The sequence below is a fragment of the Camelus ferus genome, chromosome 11 (genome assembly GCF_009834535.1).
Source record: "Camelus ferus isolate YT-003-E chromosome 11, BCGSAC_Cfer_1.0, whole genome shotgun sequence".
Taxonomy (NCBI): Eukaryota; Metazoa; Chordata; class Mammalia; order Artiodactyla; family Camelidae; genus Camelus; species Camelus ferus.
The window spans coordinates 16,055,880-16,082,504 of record NC_045706.1 but is presented as its reverse complement, the minus strand read 5'-3'; the positions used below and the strand labels follow the sequence as shown (position 1 = coordinate 16,082,504).

General features: G+C 43.6%; 1 protein-coding gene, 1 long non-coding RNA gene and 1 other non-coding gene across 43 annotated transcripts in view; 1 reads left to right on the top strand and 2 right to left on the bottom strand.

The window, feature by feature from the left end:
* Positions 1-14,227: 14,227 nt before the first annotated feature.
* TRNAA-CGC lies at positions 14,228-14,299 on the bottom strand. The gene has a single exon. It is a non-coding gene; the product is annotated as a tRNA-Ala (tRNA).
* Positions 14,300-23,355: 9,056 nt separating this feature from the next.
* Positions 23,356-26,625, top strand: part of TCF7L2 (transcription factor 7 like 2) — a 190,686-nt gene continuing 187,416 nt past the window's right edge. For 12 of the 41 annotated variants that reach the window (XM_032490902.1, XM_032490901.1, XM_032490909.1 and 9 more), the window contains exons 1-3: positions 23,358-24,059; positions 24,337-24,403; positions 24,613-24,737. In XM_032490902.1, the coding sequence (XP_032346793.1) occupies positions 23,871-24,059; positions 24,337-24,403; positions 24,613-24,737 (381 nt within the window). In that variant the 5' untranslated portion in view covers positions 23,358-23,870. Of the gene's footprint in view, positions 24,060-24,336; positions 24,404-24,612; positions 24,738-26,625 lie in introns of all 41 variants that reach the window. The other 29 variants (XM_032490911.1, XM_032490914.1, XM_032490913.1 and 26 more) reach the window with 3 other exon arrangements.
* LOC116667001 lies at positions 23,779-26,201 on the bottom strand. The gene is made up of 2 exons (XR_004323783.1): positions 26,109-26,201; positions 23,779-24,011 (listed from the first exon to the last, which is right to left on the bottom strand). It is a non-coding gene; the product is annotated as an uncharacterized LOC116667001 (long non-coding RNA).

The window sequence follows — 26,625 nt, the reverse complement described above, 5'->3', positions numbered from 1 at the left end:
ATGATGATGATAAACAGCTCCCACTTCTTGAGCCGTCACTAAGTGGCGGGCACGATGCTTTGTGCTTTATATATGTGATCTCACTGCATCCTCACAACAACAGTCTGAGGTGGATACAATTAGTATTCGCATTTCATAGATAAGAAAACTAGGATCAGGAAAGTTAAGAATTGTGTTCAAAGTTGTACACCTAGTAGATAACACAGCTGGGCCAGCGTCTGTTTATCCTCTTTCTCTACCCTTGATCCACAGGGATGATAAAATTAAATGTGCTCCCTCTACTTAAAGCATCCCTTGTGGCTTCTACTCTACATTTTTCTGTGTTAGATTATCCGGGAGTTTTTTTGTGTGGTGAAGATGGTCCTTCAGGTCTGATTAGACTTTTTTGGTTCCAGAGTTTCACTGATGAAGGGAGACACAAAGGAAATGTGAACTGGAGTATTCTTTGGCCAGAGTCTTGAGGCCACCCAGGGACCAGCTAGCTCTCAGCCCTAAAGACCCCAAAACTCAAGATCCCAGCTGGGTGAGCACAGGCAGTGAGAGGCATGGACAAAAGGACAGAAAAGACAAAAGAGGAAACACCAAGTCAACCCATGGGAACCAAGGAGAAAGCAGAGAATGTCCATCCTGCGGGCCAGGTCTACATCTTTTCAGATTCTTCAGTGGTGATTGACTTTTATCTTCACAACTAAGTCTGGTGAACCAGGCTGGGAACAGAGGTGAGAAATGCCTCTGCATGTCAAAAAAAAAGACCCCAAAACACACATACACACAAAACAGAACTCATGACAAGTGATGAGTTTTTAGGAAGTTGAACATGGCACAACACTGGAATAAATGTCTCACTTCCTTTGAAAAGACACAGCGTCCATCTAGATATTTCTACGTGGTTGTCTCTGTTAACAAATCAAATGTAAGATTTCCTTGTCCCATCCTGTTTGATGTGGAATGCTATGTTTGCATCCTAAGTATCTGGAACTGAGTACACACTGACTAAATGTGTGTGGTTTAAATGAAGAGCACAGCACTTACATCCAGGAGGGATCAAGCTTGGGAGATAACAGAGCAGCCCAGGGGGACAGAAGAGAACCAGTGGGCAGGCAGAATGGTTGGGCCACTGATTAAGCAGGTAGAGAAGGACTAAGTAGATGGTCTCATTTGGAAAGTCTGACAGCGTAGAAAGAAGTGGCGTGTAGGGACTGTAAGTCTAGAGAACTAAGCCAGACTGTGAGCTGGAGATGAAAACTGAGAGAGCGCCAGGGATGGTGCTTGGATGTCAAGGAAGGACCCAAGTGTTACACTGTAATGGGAAGAATCGAGGTTTCAGAGTTAGACAAACCAAGATTGCTTCCTGCCTCTGCTACCTACTGGCCTGAGCTTCAGTTTAGTTACTCTTATCTACAAAGTAGAAGTAATAAAGCCAGTCTGGGCTGATTACTGATGTGTAGCAAAGCATCTCAACAATTTAGTGGTTTAAAACAAGAGCTGTTTTATTACATCTTGCAATTCTAGGCAGGGCTTGGCTGGGCAATTCTTCTGTTCCAAGCAACATCAATGGCGGTCACTTGGAGGTGTTCTGCTGGCTGGTAGGCTGCTGTGGAGGGTCTTGATGGCATCATCGCTTAACAAGGTTGGCTGGCAGGCTCAGCTCAGCCGGGACAGTCAGTCAGAGCACCTACACCAGCACTTCCGGCATGGTGGCCTTAGGATAGCCGAGCTGCTTACGTGGCTCCAGTGGACAAGGAGAAAGCTGCTCGGCTTTTTGTGACTGAGCCTTTCACTGCACTCTGTTGGTTAAAGTACTCAGGACTCCACCCAGATCCAAAAGGGAGACACATAGATCCCACCACTTTTTTTTTTAATGAATTATTTTAAGAGAAAATTAAATTGTTATCATTTATGCATACACCTTCATAAATTATTGTTAAGCTCAGTGATTGTGAAACCTTATTGATTAGACATAAGCAGAAAGATGAATTATGAAATAACAACCTCATCTCTTGATGGGAAAAGCATTGAAGAAGCTGCAGCCATGTTTTAAGACTGATAACAGTACCTCATAGTGAAGATTAAATGGAAAGTATTTAGCACAACGTCTGGCACACAGTAGGAGCTTATAATGTCAATGTCCCTTCCTCATCTTCTATGCACAGGTAGAAGAAAAATCTAAGTACGTGATCACACAGCAAGACGACCTGTATCAATTAGGATGTCTTCTAGCGGCGCTGGGCTGTGCCGGATCTAGCCCTCGCCCCTCCTCCATTCTCGGTTCACAGAGTAGTGCTCCAAATTGTCTGTGCTCTCTTCTTCTCGGAGTTCCCCATCCCCACTGTTCTCTACAGCTGCAAAACACACTACCCCAATACTTAATGGTTTAAAATGATGACAAAATTTATTTTGCTCATAAATATGCAGTTTGGGCTGGGCCAGGTAAGGACAGTTCATCTCTGCTCCACTTGGCGTCAGCAGGAGCAGCTCAAAGGCCAGGGCTGAAATCATCCAAAGGCTCGTTCACTCGTGTCTGCAGGGAGATGCCTTTGGCCGCTGAGTCTTCAGCTGGAACTTTTCATGTGGCTGCGTGGCTACCTCACAGCATGGAGGCTAGCTCCCAAGGGGACCGAGTGAAAGATTTTTAGATTTAGTCTCGAAAGGCATATGGCATCACCTCTGCTGGAGCCACAGACCCACTGAGATTCAAAAGGAGGAAACATAGACCCTACCTCTCGATGGGTAAGTATCAGGGTCACGTTGTGAGAAGAGCTGTGTGGTATCCCTTAGTGATGCAGCCACCTGTGGAAAATAGCATCTGAGACACACACCTGCTTCCTCAGCCCATGGGGCCTTTGCACATTCTGTTTCCTGTACCCCTAATTAAGGCCTGCTCATCCCTCCTATCTCAGCTGAGTCATCATTTCTTCAAGGAAGCCTTCCTGAGCTCCCTGACCAGGTCATTTCCCCTTTGTTTATGGTTTCTGATTCCTATCACAGTTATGTTTTACATATGTACAAAATATGGATTGTAATTCTTATCATGGTTGTATTTTATATATGTGCATATAAATATGTGCATACAATTATGTATGTGTGTACATATATACATAAATATATACAGACAGACATAGATGTATATGTGGACCCACAGACACACACATACACACACACACACACACACACACACACACACACACACACCCCAGTGTCTGTCTCTCTTTTAGGTGGTAAGCCTCACATAAAGAGGAGCTACAGAGTTCATCTGGTTTTGCTCATCACTCTATTCTCAGTGCCCAGTATAGGGACTGGGACTGGAGTATAGAAGGTGCTCACATATTTGTTGAATGAAAAAAATAATGCATGAAGGTCAAGGCTGGATTTTGGAGCCCCTTCATGCTGGGCTATCATTTTCTGATGGCTATGTTACCCTGAGAATTAACCTAGGTAAGAGAAGAGGTTCAGAAAAAGATGCTTCTGAGCTTGATGCTCAAGGAGCAGCTGGGCTCAATGTTGGGGGCTAAATCGGTGTTAATCTCTATAGAATGAATTCCTCCTGCCTCGCTCCCACAGACTGCTTCCAGATACTAATGAGTTCATTTCATTTCAGAGCAACTCAGGTAGTTCCAGTCTTCTAAAGGGAACTATGGGAGACGTGGAATACTGGGCAAAATACAGGACTAATAAGTAGCTTCCAGTTGGAGCCAGCCCAGCCTCCAGCTCCTTTGTCAGTCAAAGGCAGGAGAGATTACCAGCCTGTTCTGACTTTGCGTCAGGATTAACAAAACACGCTCTGCTAGGGTGCACGTAGATCCTTCACTGGGCAAAGATGTTCAGGTTCAGGAAGCTTAAACCCTAATTACAGGGGGCGGGGAGGAAAGGGGCAGAGTCTGCAGTAGAAATGGGAAGGGTTCCCAGGAAGGACATGGAGAAAGGAAAAAAAAAAGCTTAATAACTGGTTTTGTTGTGAAATTAAAATGCCATGACACATTTGCCCACAGAAGGCAGAATCTATAAGAAGTAACAGAGACACAACCAACAAGTGGAGAGACCAGGTTCCTCCCACACCCACGCCAGGGGGAAACCTGGGAGCCCAGGCCTCCCAAAGACCACGCTCACATCCTCATCCATGCTTGAATCCCGGCTTCTGGGGCCCTAAAGGCAGTGCAGCCCTTTTCCCATCTGCCCCAGGCAAAATCTGTGCACCTGGAAAGGAGAGAGGTCAAAAAAATATGAACTAATACCTGAGGGGCTGAGCAGCAATTTTTAACCTCCTTTTGTGTGATGGCCCCCTCTGGCCATTGGATGAAGGGTATGGACACCTTCTTAGAGTCCACGTTTTAAAAAATGCATTAAATAAAAGATACAGAATTGATTGCAGACTTCTACAACTGACCAAGATTGTAATAGGAGTCAGATTTACCCTCCTGGCTGAAACAACTAAAAAGCCACAGTATATGAAACAATAGTTTTTAAAACATTGACTATCAGGCAACAAAAGATAGTGATCCTTGAGAAACAGGAAACATACTAGGTGAGCGCTGTTGATCTCGTCCTGCTTACTGACTGGAGAGTGTCCAAAGTATGTACAAGGACATAGCTGGTGGTCTCCCTGGGCTGAAGAGAAGGAGGTGGGAGAAAGGGGAGGACAAGGTGGCTGGGATTTGCAAAGCAGAATACCAAAGAGGAGAGAGCGGCACAGAGAGAGAACTCTAGAAACTTAGAGAGGTCTCCCTTGAGTCCTCAGCTGAGTACTGATCAGCATGTGTGTGTGAGGAAGCTGCGCAAGGCCAGGAAAAGAATCACCTGAAAGGATCAGAGGGAACAATTCTTAGAGTTCACACAGGATTGGGAATAGTTCCTCTTCTCATCAACCAGATTAGAAAAACCTTATAATCCACATGTCGTCAGGTAGGGTACTAGGAACTGTTTTGTCTCAGTAGCTGGGAAAATCTAGCTCTAAACTAAATGCTGCTCTGGTCTCACCCAACAGGACTTAAAAACAAGACAGAAAAAAATCAAACTGATTTCAATGAACTCAACCATGTCCTAGACCAAAGTTCAAGAGTATTTAGACTATTTAGAAGAATAGAAAATAATTCAAAAATATCCAGTATCCAAAAAAGTAAAATTCAGTACCTAGCATGTGATAAAAAGTTACCAGGCATTCAAAGAAGCAGGAAAATACAACTTATAACGCATATGAAGATTAATCAAAGCTGATTCAGAAATAATACCAATGATAAAACTAGTAGACACACATTAAAACAAGAAGATACTCAAGAAGATGTCGGAAACATTAAGCGTAATAAGTAGAGACATCAAAGATAGATATTTTTGAAGACCCTATTAGAAATTCTAGAGATGAAAACTATAATATCTGAGATGAAAAATACAGTAAATGAGATTAATAGCAGATTACACATTACAGAAGAATGATTAGTGGACCTGTAAACATAGTAACAAAAACTATCCAAAATAAAACACACAGACAAAAAAAATCTCAAAGAATAGACAACATCACTGAGCTATAGGACAACTTCAAGCAGCCAAAAAATATGTAACTGAGGTTTCCAAAGGATACAGTTTTTATAGAAATGATGATCAAATGCTTTTCAAATCTGAATTAAAAAATACAAATTCAAAGATTCAAGAAGCTCAACAAATCCTCAGCACAAGAGACACAAACAAAATTACATCACCAAGGCATATCTTAATAAAATTGATTAAAACCAGTGATAAAAGAAAAAATTTTAAAGGAGTCAGAGATAAAAAATAAAACAACACATTATGTATGCAGAAACAGAAATAAGGATGACAGTAGGATGCTTGTCAGGAATAATATAAGCCAGAAAATGGTGGAGCAAAAGCTCTAAAGTACTGAAACGAGAACAAAACTAAACAAAATAACTCCCCACAACTGGTAACTTAGAATTCTATACTCAGCAAAAATATCTTTCAGAAACAAAAGTGAAATAAAGACCTTTTTTAGACATACAAAGTTTGGAAGAATTCATCACCAGCATACTACAAGAAATGTTAAAGGAAACCCTTTAGGAACAAGGAAAGGAATAATGAATACCAGAAATGTTAGCTACATGGGTAATAGGAGTTTTTCCTTATTATTTAAGTATCTTTATAATATACTTGACTGTTTAAAGTAAAAATACTGACAATATATTAAACTATAAATTATAATATACATGGCAAAATATATGACAATAATAATACAAAGGCTGAATGAGAAGTGGAAGTATATTATTGTAAGGTTCTTATACCATATGTAAAGAGGAATAATATCACTTGATGGTAAACTGTGGTATGTTAAAAATATATACTATAAACCCTAAAGCAATCATCAAAATAATACAATAGAGTTATAGCTAATAAGCCAACACAGGTGATAACATGGAATAATAAAAATGTTTAATTAATCCAAAACTAGATGAAAAAAATAAAGAATGAAGGACAGATATGACAAACAAAAAACAAATAGCAAACAGTAGATTTAAAACCAACCAAAACAATTCTTACACTAAATGTAAATGGTCTAAATATGCCAATGAAAGGCAGAGATTGTCCAAAAAAAGCAAGACTTATCTATATGATGCCTACAACATATTATTTTAAGTGTAAAGACACAAATAAGTTAAAAACAAGAAAGACTGAAAAAAGATAAATAATGCTAACGTGAACCAAAAGAAAGCTGGAGTACCTAAATTCACTTCAATGCAGATTTAGGAGCAAAGAATATTACCAGAAATAAAGAGGATCATTTCATAGCTGTATTTCTATATATTGGCAAGGAACAACTGGAAATGAAATTAAAATGTAAAAAATACCATTTACAATAGCATAGAAATATAGAGTCTGACTAGCACCAAATATGAAACACTTAGGGATCAATCTGACAAAAGATGTGTAAGATCTGTATACTAAAAACTACAAAATTTGTTGAAATAAATTAAAGAACATCTAACTCCTCATTCCTTAGGTATGAGCTGCACATAGTGACTTCTTTTCAAAATATATGGTGTGGAAAGATGGAAAAAAGAGAACTGGACAGTAGAGAAATCTGACAAATTGTCATCTTAGCCAGAAAATCAAGGCCAATATCAACAGTCATAAATCATGTTGATATATGTATGTTTGATATGATGTGATGAAAATGGTACTTTACCTCTGTCATTTTCCTCCACAAAACCCATATCCCCAGCCTTATGAGAAAAACACCCTAAAAATTCTAACAGTGAGGCATTCTCCAAAATACTTGACCAATACTCCACAAAACTGTCAAGATTATTAAAAACATGGAACATTAGAGAAACTGTCATAGTCAAGAGGAACCTAAGGAGACATGACAATTAAATATAATGTGGTATCCTGGATGTGATCCTGGAATAGAAAAAGGATGTTGGGCAAAAATGAAGGAAATCTGAATAAATTAAGGACATTAGCTATTAATGTTATATTAATATGGGTTCATTAACCGTAACAAAGGTATCATAGTAATGTAAGACAGAGGAAACTAAATGCATGTAATATGGGAATCTCTGTACTAACCTCTCAGTTTTTCTGTAAATCTAATACTATTCTAAAAAATTAAAGTCTATTAAAAGAATTAGGAAGTCCTAAATAAATGGAGATATTTACCTTGTTAATGGATAGGAAGACGCAGTTTTGTTAAGATGTCAGTTCTCCCTAAACTGATCTATAGCAGGGATAGGAAATCGTGGCTTATAGACCAAATCCAGCCCACCACCTGTTTTTATAAATAACATTTCATTGGAACACATCCACAGTTGTATGTTTCTGCTTTAGCTCTCACTGCTCTTACACTACAATGGCAGAGTTGAATAGTTGTAACAGTGACAGCATGGTCTAAACTATTTCCTATCTGGTCCTCTACACAAAGTTTGTTGACCCCTAATCCAATGCAATCCTTATTTAAATCCTAGGAGGCTGTTTTATAGAAATCGACAACCTAACTTTAAAATTCATAGGAAAATGCAAAAGACTAAGAAGAGCAAAAACAGCCTTTAATAAGAAGAATAAAGTTAGAGGACTAATACTATCTAACGTGACTTATTGTAAAACTGTAGTAATCAACACAATATGGTATTGGTGTAAAGATAAATAGATCAATGGAAGAGAACAGAAATAGACTCACACATATATAATCAATGAATTTTCCACAAAAATGCAAAGGCAATCCAGTGGAAGAGGCATAATACTGTCAACAAATGGTGCCAGAAAAATTGGTTATCTGTATTTAAAAAAAAGAATTTATATCTATAGCTTGTTTGCACCATATGTAAAAATTAATTTAAAATAGGTCACAGATCAACATGTGAAACCTAAAACTACAGAACTTCTAGAAGAAAGCACAGGAGAAAATCTCCGTGACTTTTAGTTAGGTAAAGATTTCTTAGATCTGACACCAAAAAGACAAGTCACACACACGAAATAGATAAACTGAACTTTATCAAAATTAAGAGCATCTGCCTTTCAAAAAGCACCATCAAAAGAACAACAAAAATAAATAAATAAAACAAACAATGGGAGAAAAATATTTATAAATCACATATCTGATAAAGGACTTGTATCCAGGATACATTAAAAACTCTCAAAACTCAATGATAAGAAAACAAGCAATCTAACAGAAAATGAGTAAAAAATTTGAACCGACGCGTCACTAAAAAATAGAGAGAGAGAGAGAGAGAGAGAGAGAGAGAGAGAGAGAGGGAGAGATTGTAAATAAGCACAGGAAAAGAAGATCAGCATCATTAGTCACTAAGGAAATGCAAACTAAAGTCACAGTGAGATACCACCTCACATCCAGAACGTCTAAAATTTAAAAGACTAACCATACCAACCATACCAATGGTTCCAAGTGCTGATGAGGAGGATGTGGAGCTCCTGGAGCTCTCCTACACTACTGGTGGGAATGCCAGTGCTACGACCACTCTGGGAAAAAGTTTGGCAGTTTCTTAAGCTGTTAAACACATAGCTATTACTTGACCTAGCCATTCCGCTCTTAGGTAATTACCCAAGAGAAATGAAAGCCTGTGTTCACACAAAGACTTACACACTAATGTTTAATGCAGCTTTATGTGTAATAGCTGGGAACTGGAAACACAAATGCCTGCCAGCAGGTGAATGGATCAACAATTGATGTTTATCCACACAATGCAATATCATTCATGAAATAAAAGAAGAGCAAACTATGGATGCACCAATCAGTATGGGTGAATCTCAAAATAATTATGCTGAACAAAAGAAAGCAGATTTCCTTTTTAAGTACCATACTGTATGATTCTATTTAAAGTTCTAGAAAATGCAAACTAGTCTATAATGATACCAGAAAAGAATTACCATGTAATATTTAGAGAGTTTGGGTTCTCAGCAAAACTGTTTTATACGCTAAGGTCTCAGAAATAAGACTACTAAAAATAATGATACCAAGATTGTCAAGGCCAGTGAATTCCCCTGCACTGGAAAAAGTACATAACCACATTTGCACACTAAAGAGTGAGATGCAGGCAGAATAAAAATGGGTGGGAGGTGGGGGTGGGGCTACAAAGGAGAATCACTGTAACTGTAGTGATAGAAACCAAGTTCAGTGATTTCCTGAGGATTGAGGTCTAACGAGGGGCAGAAGGGAGAAATTAAAATAGACATGAAGAAGCTTCCGGGGGTGATGGATGGGTTCACTATCTTGACCGTGGTGATGATTTCACAGGTGTACACTTATATAAATTGTATCAGTTGTAGACTTTAAATATAGGTAGTTTATCACACATCAATTATACCTCAATAAAGATGTTTAAAATAAAAAATAATTTAAAAATACACATAGGATTGCAAAAGAGCCCAGTTATATTGAAATGTAGCTATCAAAATATTTTTTAAATCTATGATATAATCACCTACATGCCTTTTTATTAAGGCAGGTCTAATAACTATTGCAATTTAGAAATAATGATGAATACATATGCTATTTTGAGGTATTCATAGCCATTATAAGGTGACATGAAAATATCTGATTTCTAGCAACATTAAAGTCACAGTTGCCAACACCAAGTAGCAAAGCCAAGAAACAGAGAAAGAAACTGAGCTTTACTCACAGCATCAGAGCCTGATGATCTGAGGTTTGATTTCTATGCTTATGTCTGGTTTTAGTTTGACGATTAGAGTTAGCCTCATAAAGTGGATGATTTAGTTTCTCAACTTTTTCTCCATTCTGAAAGTCTGTTTACCTAATATGGGTAATACATTTGGGCCTAACAGTTACTTAGAGAATTATAGATTTTTATTTTTTAATTATATTTTATTATAAATTATTTCCACTATGTAAGTAATATGTGTCAGTTATGACACATGAAATAATTAAGAATGTTTAAATATAAAGTTAATTTTTTCAAAAGGCCACAGTGACTGCTAATACTAGTTTGTTGCCCATATCAAAAAGAAAGAAAGAAAGAAAGAAAGAAAGAAAGAAAGAAAATTTCAGTGAGAGTTCAGTAAAAATAAAAATGCAATGTTTTTCCTTAAAACTCATAACCCCTTGGATTATGTCCATATAAAGCCCCCCTCGAAAGTCTTAGGGATCAGCTCAGGTTAAGAGGTTCAGTTCAGTGTGTAAAGCTATTTCTCAAAACTGCCACCCACCTGTTTTGTCTTCCTTTCCCCAGTGGGACTGACAGTTACTGTAGCAACAACAGTAAAGTACTGGGAGGCCTGGGCTTGGGAACAAGCAGCCTGCCTCCTCAAGAGGATGAATGGGCTGTGCACACTCCGCCTCCTTGATGTGCTCTCCAGGATAGATCGCAAGCCTCTGGTTCCCTCCAAGAGTCAGAGAGGAAGGAGTTCCTGAATAAAGGCCACCTCTAGCTGCTTCCGGGGAAAGCAAGCTTGAGTCCACAGGGCGGGCACTTTATCTTGTGCAGATTAAGTAGAGCAGAGTTAAACAGAACCTGGAGCTGCTGGGGCCCCTAGGCTCAGGGGTGGAGAGTGTAACAGTCTGCTTTGGTTCCAGCACCTTCCATGAGCTGTGATCACAGGAGTCGGCCCTCCTGAGTCCTTTGTGTCTGAGGGGGTCAAGTTCTTCCTGCTGATTTCCTGGTGGGAGCTGCTGGCTTTGGAGCTTAGAACACAGTTAACTCATCCTTCTTTCCCCAACACTGCCCTCAGGAGCCCTAATTCCTTTGAAAGGCCTGTATTTGGCCTGCCACAGGGACTGGACTGGTTCCCTAACCCATTCGTGGTCAGTGTGTCCTGGAGGCCCGGCTCCCACCTTCCTGTGGTCTTCATCCAGGCTGCTTTGTTTGCTCCAAGAACACCCTTTGGCCTTGCATCCCCTGGCTTCTCTCCTTACAAGGCCCAGTAAAGGTTCCTTTCTGCCTCTAGCCTGGTCGTCATAGAAGCTTACCTCTCTGCCACACCCCCAAGTCAAAAACAAATACCAATCTTGTCAGAGATTCTTGATACATTTTCATGTTTAAAGTTTTCTGGGGAAAATCTCTCTCAGCCTTTCTTTACTCCGTTAAAATATGTTAAGTACCCACATTTGCATTTCAATTCTGTGGCTTTGACCCCCCACATTTCCAATCTCCCCTATTTAGATAAGGGCTCTTGGTCACCCAGGGATGGTTCCTTTGGCTGAGGGAGTCCTAGGTAGGAAGGCTTCATCTGAGTACCTCAGGTTTTTCCCTGGGGGAGTGGGGGGGGGCGCTGGGAAAGTGGCTTGTGCAGAAAACTGGGGGCAGAATGTCACAGGAAAATTAAGCAGTAATCCCCCTTCTCCCACAACGTCTAGACCCACATCTCTTGCAGAAGTTGTGATGGGCCTGGGTGGGACAAGAGCCATCAACGTTGGAGATCAATATTGGGGGCTGGGGCTCCGTGGGGAAGGTGGGGTGTTCTAATCTGAAGTGGCCAGAGGCAGGAAGAACAAGATAATGAGCCCTAATCGCCCAAAAGCGTCTTGGGCCCAGTGGGAAGTAGGGGTTATTTGATACATTCCAAGAAAGGGAGATTTTCTGGGCCAACAAGAGGGAACAGGAACCAGGAAAGCATTCTAGATGGTTAATGGGATGAAGCAGAAGAGGTGCAAAGGGAGTGGGCTGGACTCATTTAAAGGTCTACGCTCTGGATCAGCACCAAGTCTCTGAAGGACAGACACTGAAATTGAGGATGAGGTTGCTGTTGCTTTACTGACCCACACCACCCTCCCCTGCCTAAGGCATTGGTAGCTGGGTGTTAGCGATCTGATTGACGACTGGTGGGAAGGGCTAATGAGTCCAGCAAAGCCGACAGTTATGGTACAATCAGGTACCGCCAAAGTCATTCATAGTTTATTACTTGTTCTGTTACCAACATTTCAGCTGCCCCAGGCATTTTTGAGCCACTCCAAGTGACTGGACAATGCATCTTCGCCACCACCGACTTGGCTGGAATGTAGGCTCATACTTGGCACAGGGATCTGGAAATGATCCAGATTTCAGGCTGTCTCCTTGACCTTCAATCAGAGCTGTCCCAAAGGAGTAACATGCTTGAGTGTGCTTGGCAGCTCCCTGCCCAGACTCTGAAGGACAGGCACCAAGCTCCAGCCATAGAAGCAAATCCAAGTGGACTTTGCCCCTAAAGGGAACTTGAGGAGACACTGTGGGTGGGGCAGGAGCCATACATGGATTTAGGCAGACCACAAAGGGCAAGATTGTGTGCTCTGAGAGGGAGCACCGAGTTGAGTTCAAGTTCTAAACTCTTAGAATCTAGCCCAATTCCTCAGCACGTGTGAAAATGCTTAGTAAATCTTTATTGGACTCAATAGAACTATCTAGTGATGATATTAGCAAACATGAACATAGATTCTATAGCACTATGACACTGGGAAATAATTTTAAAATTAATAGGATGATACATATCATAGACAAAGATCAAGTCCAGTAGTTCTAGATATAAAAAATACAATGAAAATGCTTTTAGAAGTTAACATAAGAGGTTATCTTTGTGACTTTGGGCTAGGGCAAGATTTCTTAAACAACATACACAAAAGCAATAACCATAAAGATTAAAAACTTCTGTTCATCAGAATGTACCATTATGAGACTGAAAAGGCAAGCCACAGAGAGGGAGAAGAGATCTGCAAAACCAAGGTCTGACAAAGTTCTTATCTAGAATATGTAAAGAATTCTTATAAATCAATAGGAAAAAGACAACCCATTTTGGAAAAAAAAGGACAAAATACTTAAATAGGCATTTCACTAAACAGGACATCTAAATAACCAATAAGCACGTGAAAAGATGCTCAATAGCATTAGTCATCAGGGAAATGCAAATTTCCCTATATACTCACCATAAAAGGAGGGAAACTGACAGTAGCAGGTGAAGCAACTGAAATACTCTACATCCTGAAAAAAATTGGTTCAACAACTTTGGAGAAATTCTCTGCTATCTGTTAAAGCTGAACATATGCATACCCTGATGTCACAGGAATTTTACTCCTAGGTATACATAGACTCAATAGGGATGCATTCAGATATAACAAAAAAGCATATACAAGAATAATATTTATAGCAGCCCTGTTTATCTTAGCTAAAAACAACCCAAAGTTCATCTATAGCAGAGTACATAAATAAATTCATATTCATTGTAATATGTGTATGTATATATTTGCAGAATATAGTGACTAAAATTATATTCATTGTATATTATAAATTTATATCCCAGTGTATACTGTGGACTATTACACAGGCATGAAAAAGAAATACTGCTATATTGTTGAATCTCTTGGGCATAATGTTAAGCAAAAGAAGCCAGAACTCAAAGAGTACAATATCATATGATTCCATTTCTGTGATGTACACAAAGCTATTCTAATGCCATAAAAGTCAGAACAGTGGTTGCTTTTGGCGTAGGATTGCTAGATAAAATACAGGCCATCTAATTAAAGTTGAATTTCAGATTAGCAAATAATTTTTGATTATTATAAGTAGTCCTAAGCAATATTTTTATTTGCTAAATCTAGCAACTCTACTCTGGTTGGGGTGATATTGACTTGGAGGGCACATGAAGATTGCTTCTGTCACTCTGATAATACTGTTCTATTATTTTGATCTAGATAGCGCTTACATGGATGTGCCTGTTTCTTTTTTTTTATTTATTTAAAAAAATTTTTTTTAGGTTTTTTTTGGTGAGGGGAGGTAATTAGGTTTATTTATTTATTTACACTTTTTGAGGGAGGTACTGGGGATTGAACCCAGGACCTAATGCATGCGAGGCACACGCTCTACCATTGAGCTATACCCTCCCCTCTGGGTGTGCCCATTTCTAAAAACTTACCAAACTGAATGTTTTAAGGTTTTTACACTTTACTATATGAATGCTATACTTCAGCAAAAAGTTTTAAAGGTTTTAATGGGGGAGGCAGAGCGATATATGATGAGTCAGAACCTCGAGTGCCCCCCACCCCCGAGGCTTTACTGACTTGAGTGAGTTTGGCCCAGTTTTCCCCAGTTTTCCCCAGTCTCAGGGTTATTTCATCTGTAAAATGGAAATAATTTTAACAAGAGCTACTTTTACTAACTCCATTTTATGTAAAAGGAAACAGAAATGGAGGGAGGTGAAATACTGTGTTGGAGGAAACCCAGCTGGGGAGTGGCACTGGCAGGTTCAAGGCCATCATTCTAGAACCCACGTGGCTCATCTCCGCATCCTAGTGCCTGACTGTTGGAGAGCACTTCTAAAATTGTAAAAGACTCAACCAATGTGAAGACTTTACTTAATGATTATTCAGGACAGGAATTGTTAATAGAAAGTCTAGAAAGTATTTGCAAAAATTTAAGGGTGAGTGCATTTTCCTGGTGAGATACTGGTGAGAGGGGGTCCCTGCCACCCTCCCCTGAGAAGCAGAAGAGCTAGGAGAGCCCCTGTTCTAAAGGAGTGGCCAGTGGTAGCCTTGACTGGACCAAGCCCCTGCCGGCCTCTGACCTGGAATTCCTCTCTTCCCTTTTGACCTAGCTTCTTCCTTTCTTTTTTCTTTAGCCCCAGGCAAACCACTTCTCTGGGGAGCCACCTCTCAGTCACCTCCCATTTGAAAGCAGGGGCCAGGGTTGGGAGGGTGGCTGGCCTCCCTCACCAGGGAACTTGCTCTTGCTTAATTAGTGTTTGCAAAGGGCTGCGTATTATTAAATTACTAGACAATTGAGACGAAGCCTTGGGGGCTTTTGAAATCTGTCGTGCTGCTCTCCCTCACTGAGTGGGAGGGATTTGCCCAAGGGGCAGGGAGAGAAGGGTGGTAGGGGACCCTCTCGCGGTGGGGGTGGCCCTCTCCTGACGGACAGCACCACAAAGAGATCCTAAAGAGCTTTTGCTGTAACTGCCCGGCCTGTCTTTGGTGCTTGAAAGTCACCATTCCAGATGTTTGCTTTGAGTTTAGGCATCTTTCCTTTTTACAGTGCAGCCACTCTTGAGAGGAGTAACCAGGAGAGATAAAATAACAGTGATAAGAGCTAAGATGTACTGAGCCCTCCCGTGGAGCCAGGACCGTGCTAAATCCTGGCACTCCATTTCCATCTGGAGAGGGGAGGCAGGAAAGGAAATCTGCTCTATTGAAAGCCTCTGTGATCAAGGCAATTGTACCTGTTATTTCATTGAATCCTCAAGATAACACTCAGACATAGATGTTATGTCCCCATTTCATAGATGAGTAAGTAGAGGCAGAATAATTTATGCATTGGCCCCATGTCACACATTCATACATAGCAGAGCCAAAATTTGAACCCTTCTGGTGAGACTAAGATGCCCTTTAGTGCAGGGCATAGGTTCTCACCAGGGAGTGGAGGTGGCACAGTTTGAAACAACTCCCCTGGCCATTCTGATACAGCTCCCGGTTGGCTGGAAGGAGAGGGGATGTGGGCCCCCCCCCCATCAGTTAGAGAACTGACTTACTAAAGTGAGTGAGTTTACCAGACTCCTTTCAGAGAAGTGATTTGCTATAGAGCACTGGTTCTCCACTGGGGGTGATTTTGGTCCCTTACAATTTGCAAAAAGGGACATGTGGCAATTTCTGGAGACATTTTTTCCTGTGATGACATGGGGAGGGGTTCCACTGTCAACTAGTGTGTAGATCACAGATGCTACTCAATGTCCAACAACACAAGGACAGCCCTGCACAACAAGGAATTATTCAGTCCCAAATGTCAATAGCACGGAGGTTAAGAAACTGTGGCACTTTTTGGGGGGTGGTATAAGGAAGGAGGTAAATTGGGGAGACAGCCCTAGGCATCCAGAAGAAGCAAGTGAGAGAGGAATGGATGAGACTTGAGGAGAAATGTCCTCTATTTGACAAGGTAGCTGAAGGACAGGTGTGAGTTTTGCTTTAGAAGAAATTAATTATGTTTTTGCCAAGATCTTCTTTTTACCACCAGAATAGCACAGAAAATTGGTGAGAGTGATTCTGTTGCTGGGTTGACCCAGGAACCAGTAGCAAAAGAAGACCTGGACATGGAATCGGGAAACTTGACTTCCAGTCTTGGCCTGGTCATTGCCAGCTCTGCGATGGACCTCTGGGAGCCTCGGTTTCCTTCCCTATAAAATGGGGATAATTATATTTGTCCCCTCTACCTCACAAGGTATTGTGAGTAGCAGGTGGAGCAATGTTTAAGAAAGGGCTTTGTAGAAGGACAATATCCTTAAAGGACAGAGGATGCTGCCTCTGTGAAATCTGCATGCGGATCTCGGAGCTTATTTTGGGTGGGTGGGGCTCATTATTTATTTTTAAATTAAAGGAGTGAAATGGAATCCTTTGTCATCCATGTGCTCTGAAATTCAAGTAGAGAAAAATTCGGCAAACAGAGCTTTAAAAATGACATGTCACTTGCAACGTAGCAACAGGTACCTTTTTACCCCCAATTTGGGGGAGGAGGGATGGCTATGAGAAGGAGGAGGAAAACCAAAGCATTTATTTCTTAAAATAGAAAGAAAAGCATTTTCTTTCTGATGATGATGCAAATAATCCATGCCTGGCTTTTAAGACCAAACAAAACCAGATAGTATAGAAAAGTATACAAATGCAAGTAAAAATTACCCCCACTTCTATCATCTAGGGAAAAAAGTGCTGTTGATATTTTCGAAGGAACACATCCTTCATCCTTTCAAATACTTTAATGAACAATTATACTTTTTTTTAAACGGTGTTTTGCAGCCAGCAATAAAATAACATGAACAGCCAGAAGAGCGCATTAGAAAGATGATGCTTCTACAGAGGGGTATGTGAGGGTCCTTTAGAGAAGAAAAGATTACAAGACATCAGTATCAGATCCTTCCTTTAGGAAGGCCCCATCTGGCTTCCAGATAGTTACCACCTTTGCTGTTGGGTGATGGGGGTGGGCGGCAGGGCCTGGCGGGGTTAGGAGGGTCTCATAGGCACCTAGACACCATCACTCCAGCCCCTGGTGAACACTGGTAGGACTGAGAAGGGGAGTGGGCGGGGCCTCTGCTGGTTCTTCTCTACCCAGGACTTGAGTTTCCACAGGGGCAGAGCCCTTTGCTGGGTTGGAGTAAGGAATGTACTTGCTTTTTCCGTACACAAACCATCAGGAACCTGGGCTGTCTTGAGAAAGCATGGGAGAATCAGTGTCTGGGTACCATGCATAGAGAAAGATCACGTTTCCAAGGGCAGTGTTGCTGGGAGGGGCAGCTGTGCTTCTTATGGGGTTTTGGGGTCATTATAATCTCTCACTCTTGGCATCCTGGAACCTTTAAGAAATAACAATTAATGCCTTCCCTCATGCTCTAGGTATTTACAGCGTGCCCTCAGGCTACCAAGACACAGCAGACAGTCCACTGGAAGCCTCCCTCCTTGTTGCTGCACCCATGCTGCAGGCTGTTGTCTGTACTGCGACCCAAACTCACTCTGGACCCTGAAACTCATCATTTATCTTTCTTCCCTTTCCTGTCCAAATGAGTGTTTCATTAGGAAATATAATCCACGAATATCATTGGAATTTACAGAAGCAATTGGGATTTTTGCAAGGCAGCGGGGAGCTGATTCTAATTCAGTCTCAAGTGATTTGATCAACATAGATTTAGTCCTTCCTCAAGGAAAGACTGGGGCTCAAAGCTGCTTTGGATTCCTGGGGGGGAACCAAGCCTGAAATCTTCACACTGTGGATATGGGAGTCTCCTTAGATCCTTCACCTGCTCTGTCCCATGATGCTTTTGGCCAGAAGCAGGTGTGTCAGCCCACACCTAGATAAATTACAGGGGAAACAATGGTATGTCCTCCCCTGAAATTTCACCTGCTCTGTCCCTTGAACAGATGTAAACCACCTTATGTGATTGCTCAATGTTGGTGGACATCATGTTTGCCTCAAGTTAAAGTGCCCATGTTTTTGTGGAAGGTGCTTTGATATCCATGACATTTTTGAACATAACAGTGGGTTTGAGCAGGTAAGGATGTTCTCTGAAAAAGGATGGGGTCACTGAAGCTTTTTTTTTTTTTTTAAAGGAAAGCAAAGAAAACCTCGGGCATTTTAATATGTTAAATACACCCGCAATTATTAATTCTAAAGACTTCTACAAATCAACCTAGATGAAACTTCTTTCACCTTTTTCCTGCCTTTTCCTTCCCTTCTCAGAAACATTTAGACCTACCCTATGGCAATGACTCTTGGGAAGTCTCTGCCCTGTATATCCGGTAGCACAAATAATTCAGCATAAAGCAGCCTGGTTCCTGTAGCCTGGCATTAGGATAAGTATATCTTAAGAAAGTTCTTATGCAGACTTGGCTTCAGGCAATAAAACGTCATAGACGTATAACTGTAGCAAGCGAAATTTCTAGGGAGCAAATTAGGCTGAAAACATCTTCTAGAGACGGCTAGAAAGGAAATGTACACCACCCCAAAATAAGGCAAGTTATGCAGTAAATGTTTCATTTATTGGCCTTCTTCCATTACTATTAGGGTTAAAAGACATCTTGTCAATAAGAAAGGTGTGTTTATGGAGGACTGATGTCTTTCGAAAGGCTGCTGCTGTCACAAATGCCTATAGCGGTAGTGAACAGCTAAGAAGGCAGGTGACGAAACCTTGTACAAAACCTTGTACAAATGCATACATCTCCCGATTAACCCTTGGATCATCAGGCATTATTGTCACTTTATTGCCTGGACCTGTCATTAGCTGAAGCAAGGTGATCAAGCCAGGCACTTCAGAAAAATGCCAGAACAGAACAGTGTTCCTCAGGGTTCCAAGAAGAGGGTGTGTGCCTTTCCACATCCCTTGACAGAATCACTGGGGGAAAATAAAAGGATGTCTGGGAAGGGGGCCCTTTTTGCCTACCCCTTCCTCCTGCTAAAGCTGAAAACTCTCAGGTGTCCAATTTTTAGTGTTCCTATGTTGGCTAAGGGAGTAGCTTTCCTCAAGATCCAAATAAGGAACCATCACCCACGCAGAACAAAAAGCAAACAGAAAATCTCACAGTGGAATCAGGACTTTGGCTTCTAAACATTTCCCCATTTTATAGCTTCCTTATGTTTTCAGATTCTTTTTTTGGCTTCCCTCAGTCAGTACACTCCCTGCATAGATAAGTCCAACACAGTGGGTAACAGATCATCCATCTTGGAGCTTGGATCTTTAAAGAAAAATCACACAGAACATGAACACACACACACACACACACACACACACACACACGTGCACGCATGTACACAACCCTGTCGAGGATAATTTAGTAGAATCTTGCTAAGTGATTGGGGGAGCTGAATATGGTTGTCAACATGTTTTCTCTACTTCTGGTGACTCTAAGCAGACTATCCTTGTTTTTCCTAAATTCTAAAGCTAAACTTCCAATAGAGTTTGTCCCTTTTGCTGGTGTGCCAGTGAGCCTCTTAGCATAACTGGGGTGTGGGCTGAAAATATGGAATCATGGACTCTCTGAATGTTAGAAAGGACCTAAGAAGATATCCAGTCCAACCACCTCACCTGTCAGGTGAGATAGGACTAAGGGGCCATAGGTAACAAGGCCAATGGCCGGCCAGTTTCTGTCATCTCATCAAGCGCGGTCCCACATTTCAGAGGGGACCTACTAATTCGCCACAATTCCTCCTCCTCAAAGGGAACTGATGCCCAAAAAGTGATTTATATAAACCGAAACTTTCTTTTTACGCTCCCCAAGAAGAATGAAGTAGGAAGTGCCCATGAGAGAGATAACCTAGTCTCTTAATTTTTGAGGTTAAATGCAGATTACTACTATCAACACAGGGATGGCTGAAGGGAAGGAGAAAACAGAGACGAGAAACAGCAGAAGGGCAGTGGATGAGGAGGAGGAGAAGGAGGGGGTGCTAAGGGACAGTCTCCTTATAGTCCAGGACCTGGGAGGGAAGAGGTCACAGCTTCTCCTCCAATCTGCCCAACCCCCAATATGCAAAACTGCTAGGCTCAGGCTCAAGTCAGGACTGGTCTGGTTTCCTCCCTGTGTTTAGAACCCCGGCCTTTGGGGAAGAACTCTTGGTCCTACTAACCAGGAGTCAGTCATCAGCACCTATAGAGAGAAGTAGCCTCAACACCTGGACCCAAGCCAACTGTTGTTTAACATTTCACACCAAATCTACAAATTACATGTCCACGTTGTGGGCCAATCTGACTTTTTTTTTTTTTAATATTATATTACCTTGCTTTTCGCCAATTTCAGTTTCACACCCTCCACCGTTTCTCCCCTATCCTGGCATCACCTGAAGCCCTTTCAGAGACTCAGGGGTAATTGACCCTCTGAGATCTTGCTAGTCTCCCCAAGCCTTTTTATGACACAAAGCAGTGAGATTGAATGTGGCATGTGTGCTATCATGGAATAACTTTTAATTGCTTAATTAAATCAGAGATTTAAAGGAGGAAGGATTCAAGAGTTTCCTTTGAATGAGAAATATAAAGATATGCCGGAATGGATACTAATCATTGGAAGAAAAACCCTTGGTGTTTACACATGATAAAAATGCAGACCAGGACATTAAAAACAACAGGTAGACTCTTTAAAATTTTAATTCAGTATATTTATGAGCTTTTACTATCCAGGTAAGTCCTATAAAGGACATAGAAGTCCTCATTATCCAACTTAATTCACATCAAGATTAGATTAAAATAAAAATGCCACTGTACAGGACAAAGAAATTACCCTAGAATTGAGTTACTATAAATGCGTTCCAGTTTAAGCAAATAAGACCTTAAAACAGGCCTTAGGAAAGTCTATGCTGTACACTGAGTATACAGGTGACGATTAGCAAGCGTGAAGAGCTATGGTCATTCGCTACATGTGTAAATCTGAAGGCAACCAAGTGAAAAGACCTCAAAAAAGAAAACTGTTAAATCCATTTGTACATGGATTTAACAGTGAAGCATTTCATTCTTCATGTTTTTACTTGGTGTCTTGAAATAATCCTTTCTGTCTCTACTCACCCTCTTAGAAACTGTGCCCGCCTTATTTATTTATGAAGTCTGAAGGTTAGTCCTACCTGCTGAGACTAATTAGCCCTGTGCTTTGTATCCTATGCAATCCTGTCTGATTAAATGTACACATTTGTTTTACTTCTTTTCAGGCTCCTTCTCACTCTATTTCTGATTTTCTGATTAATATTAAAGTTGGGAGTTACAGTGATTTTCCTCTGTAGCCACCCCCCAACCCCCCCCACCACATTTTAATTTTGCCTGCATCTTACTCTTTAGTGTGCAAATATGGTTACACATTTTTTTCCAGTGCAGGGGAATTCATTGGCCTTGTCAATCTTGGTATCATTATTTTTAGGAGTCTTATTTCTGAGACCTTAGCGTATAAAACAGTTTTGCTGAAAACCCAAACTCTCTAAATATTACATGGTAAATCTACTTTCGTTTGGAAAGCTTAGGTGCTGATGGGCCAGCTGAAAAGCAGGTGAGATGTTTTTTAGGGATGGGTGAAATAATTTAGTACATCATGGACTCTAGACCAACACTGTTCCTAACAGGCAATTTGCTAATTTTTACTGATTTCTTTTTTTCTGGTTCTTTTTATCCCCTTTCATGTTGTAGATTCCAGTCCACTTCTCATTGGATATTTGCAAGAAAATGAGCGTTCTTGCTCCATTTTCCAGGTACACCGTGTTTTGGGACCCAGGCCTTTTCCCCTTTAACATAATTTTCTTCCCCATTTTGTAGCAAATCAATCTGCTCCCCAGGAGAGAGCCTAAAAATCAACAAATACCTGCCTCAAACCTCAAGTTTTCCATCTCCTCCCTGAGGTCTTCCGGCATCAATGGGGTTAGCAATTTCCTGCCAGAGCCATCTACATCTTGATTATTTGGTCAGTCTTTCAGGGATTTCATTTCACACCCCCCTTCCAGAAAGACTCCAGCACCACTGATCCCAGGGGTTGGTAAACTTTCAGTTTTATTTTCCCTGGCTGTGTTAACGCCCAAACTTTTCACCTCCAAAGTCAGAAAGGACTTTGAATTCTAGTTCATTTCCTACCACCTCCAACGTCAGTTTAAGAAAAAAAAAAAAAAAAGACAACGCTCTACATTGAAAAGAATCATGTATTTTTCCTTAAGGATATTTTTAATGCCTCTGACAAACACTACAGTATTTGATTGTTTTTTGGATAAAAAGTCATCTTGGCATATTTATTCTAGTGAGGCTTAAGATTTAGTGAAATGATTCACTATTAATAAACAAAAAGGGGAGGGAAGACCTCGTGGGTTAATAGTTTCTTTCACTGCAGATGACCAGGAACTTTGCCCAGCCCTCCACTTCCCCAAGCTCTCTGAAAGTGGAGGGTTGATCTCTCTTTTTGACCACTTCTGTTACATCCCGCCCAAGGGTGGCTGATTTCACTGCTGGCCTAACCACTAAGCACCCCCCCACCTCTTCTTCGCAATACTCTCCTCTCCTTCTTTTCCCCTTCCTTAAGGCTTATTTCTAATATTTCTGAAGTGTACTTTTTCTGGGCCTCTCCCCATCCCCGCCCCCCAAGTGGGCTTTCCTTCCGCCTTCCTCAGCTCGGATTCCTGACTCGGTCGCCACCCCCTTTCCCTCCTCTCGTACTCCGCATTGTCTTTCTGAAGCCTCCCCCCTCCCGGAGCGAGTCCCCGTTCCCTCGCCCAGACTCCCGGGCTCGCACACACTCAGCGCAGGCCTCTCCCCCTGCGCACTCCTCCCTCCGTCTCTCTCCCCCCACCTCCCCCGCCCCTCTCCTCCTCCTCCTCCTCTCCCTCCTCCCTCTCCCGGCGCCCGAAAGGATCATTGTTAGCCTCCCCCGCCCCGCCCACCCCGGCTGTTTATTTATGCAGACGTCACCGAACTGGCCCCGCCCCCCGGCATCTCATTAAGCGAGTGTGTTCCTCTCGCCCTGTCAATAATCTCCGCTCCCAGACTACTCCGTTCCTCCGGATTTCGATCCCCCTTTTCTATCTGTCAATCAGCGCCGCCTTTGAACTGAAAAGCTCTCAGTCTAACTTCAACTCACTCAAATCCGAGCGGCACGAGCTCCTCCTGTATCTTCGGCTTCCCCCCCCTTTGCTCTTTATATCTGACTTCTTGTTGTTGTTGGTGTGTTTTTTTACCCCCCTTTTTTATTTATTATTTTTTTGCACATTGATCGGATCCTTGGGAACGAGAGAAAAAAGAAACCCAAACTCACGCGTGCAGAAGATCTCCCCCCCTTCCCCTCCCCTCCTCCCTCTTTCCCCTCCCCAGGAGAAAAAGACCCCAAAGCAGAAAAAAGTTCACCTTGGACTCGTCTTTTTCTTGCATTATTTTTTTTGGGGGGGGCAAAACTTTTTGGGTTTTTTTTTTTTTTTTTGGTTTTTCTTCCTCCTTCATTTTTCTTCCAAAATTGCTGCTGGTGGGTGAAAAAAATGCCGCAGCTGAACGGCGGTGGAGGAGATGACCTAGGCGCCAACGACGAACTGATTTCCTTCAAAGACGAGGGCGAGCAGGAGGAGAAGAGCTCCGAAAACTCCTCGGCAGAGAGGGATTTAGCTGATGTCAAATCGTCTCTAGTCAATGAATCAGAAACGAATCAAAACAGCTCCTCCGATTCCGAGGTAGGAAAAGCCCCTCGGGCCGGTGGGGTTTTTAATCTATTTCCTGGGCTTGGCAAATGTTGCTTAAAGGGGAGAAGTCGGGGTTGGGGGGCGGCGGTGGGGCGCCGCGGGGCCGGGCGGGCGGCGTGTCCGTGTGGTGCCACCATTGCAAAAACTTGTAACCCTGTTTTTCTCTCCCCCCTCAAACCCCCTCACCCCGCTGGCTCTTTTTTCCCCCTTCTCCCCCCTCTGCGTGGCGTTTGCCCCTCGCCCTCCCCACCTCCACCCCTCCGGGAAGGCGGAAAGACGGCCTCCGCCTCGCTCCGAAAGTTTCCGAGATAAATCCCGGGAAAGTTTGGAAGAAGGTGAGTACGCCCCGCGCGCCCGGCAGCCGCCGGGAGCTGCCCCCCGGGCCCGCCGCCCCGCGCGCCCCGGCCCCGCGCCCCGTTCGGCCCGGCCATGCGCCGGCCCGGCCGGGGCGCCTGGCCACTTGGGACACTTTCTAAAAAGTTTCTCTTCGCTCTCTCCCGCTCCGCGCGGCCGCCGCCGTCCCTTCGCCGCCCCGCCATGTTAGCGGCCAAGAGGCAAGATGGAGGGCTCTTTAAGGGGCCACCGTATCCCGGCTACCCCTTCATCATGATCCCCGACCTGACGAGCCCCTACCTCCCCAACGGATCGCTCTCGCCCACCGCCCGAACCGTAAGTGCCTCCGCGCCCGGCCCCCGCCCGCTGCCCGCCCGCCCTCGCCGCCCTCCCGGCCCTGCATGCGGCCCCTGCCCTGCCCCCTCCCTCCTCCTCGCTTGCCCTCCCCCTCCCCGCCTCCTCCCCTCCCCGCCTCCCCTCCCCCGCTCGTGGCCCAGGCAGCCCGAAACTCTCCAAACTTTTCTGCCTTTTGTGGACTGGATTTGTTTGCACTTCGCCATGTTCTTGCTTTCAGTTTGTTGCCTCGTGATGTTGGGGAGACCTTTCTTTCCAAGCAGGGCTTTGTTGGCGGGGGGGGGGAAGTCAGAAGAACTTTTTTTTGCGCTCTGATTCCCCCCGCCCCCTTTGGTGGTGGTGTTTGTTTCTTCACCCTGGGAAGATGACTGTGTGGCTCTTTCTTTTCTCCCTCTCCCTTCCTTCCCTCTTGTGGCGTCTTGGGCTTTCCCCGGTTAACCCCTTGGCTGCTGCTGCCGGGGACTGAGTGACTGGGCTGCGCCCGAGGCGCGGGGTAGGGAGTGGATTGTCCTCCGGGCGTTGGACTTGGGAACTGGCGGGCGCGCGGAGCCCGGGGCCTTGGAGAAGCGCCTCAGCTTTCTCTTTCGGCTGGTTATTTGTTTAGCTTTCTAGTGGCGATGACTGGCTCTCAGCCCTCCTCGCCTTTTCCCCTGGAAGGTCACGCTTCCCAGACTGGTCCCACTGCAAACTTGGGGGCTCTGGGCTTCCTTTTCTGGGGCAACCCCACAGGGCCGCGAGCGCCCTGGGGCGCGGTGGCGGGCTCGGCTGCCCGGCGCGCTGGCTGCGGGCTCTCCCGGCCCGCGCGGGGTGGAGAGGCCCCCGTGGCCGCTGTTCTTGGTTTGTGTGCAGCCAGGATGGCCTCCTCCAACCGGACTCGATGTATTTCTAGGAAATTTTGGTGCCTGGGGGTGTATCGCGGGGTCTGCGCTCGCCAGCTTCCGAGAAGGCCCTCGATGGGCCCTCGGGTGCCTGAGACCAGGGCGTGCGAGGCCCAAGGGTGTCCAGGGGTGAGGGAGGCCGAAGGCGCCTCTCCTTAAAGGGAGTGGGCTGTGGGCTGCAGATCGCTGGCCACCCAACTTTGGGGGCCCCAGGGCGGCACAGGGTGCAGGCTCTGGGGGGTCCCTTCCCTCAGCGGGAGTCCTGCGCCCACCCCTGATATATGTTAATAAGGCTCACCCCCTTCCCCGACCGGCCTCTGCCCCTTGCCCTTGCCCTGAACCCCCTCCCCCCATCCCACCCTCCTCTCTAAAGCCTGGATTACGAATCTCTAAACGTTTGTGCCAGGCTTCTCGGGATTGTCATTTTACACCTTCTCTGGTTTGATTCCCCCTTCCTCTTATTTACACACGCTACCTTTTTTTTTTGTCGGTAACTCGAGATAGCAGTTTGAAATAGTGTACCCACTGTTCAGCAGCCGTGGACTCGGTGCTAATGGCCGAGGGCTCGCCGGACGGGAGTCGATCAGATCTACAAGTGTTTTTAAGCATTAAAATATTAACTATCAGGTTTGACTTGTTTTTTGGGCCCTGGCAAAAATGGCAAGGGCATGCTAGACCGGTCATATTTTATGGCTAGGAAAGAGAAATAATTATTCCTACCCACCCCACCTCCCTCCCCTGCGCCCAGGCTTCTGCATGCTTGGGAAGCTGGGAGAGCGTTTCAGCCCGACCTCCTCTCGCTGGGCCAGCTCTTCCAGGCTGCAGGAGCCGGGCTGTGGGGTTGCAGCTGTAGGGGAAACGTAGTCCAGTTACGTTGTATTTTTCTTGGGAGCTTGTGGGCATCTTGAGCCGGGAGTACTCGGCTCAGAATGGGAGAGTTTGTGTAATAACCAACCCGACCAAACGACATTCCAAAGTAACCCTGAGAATTT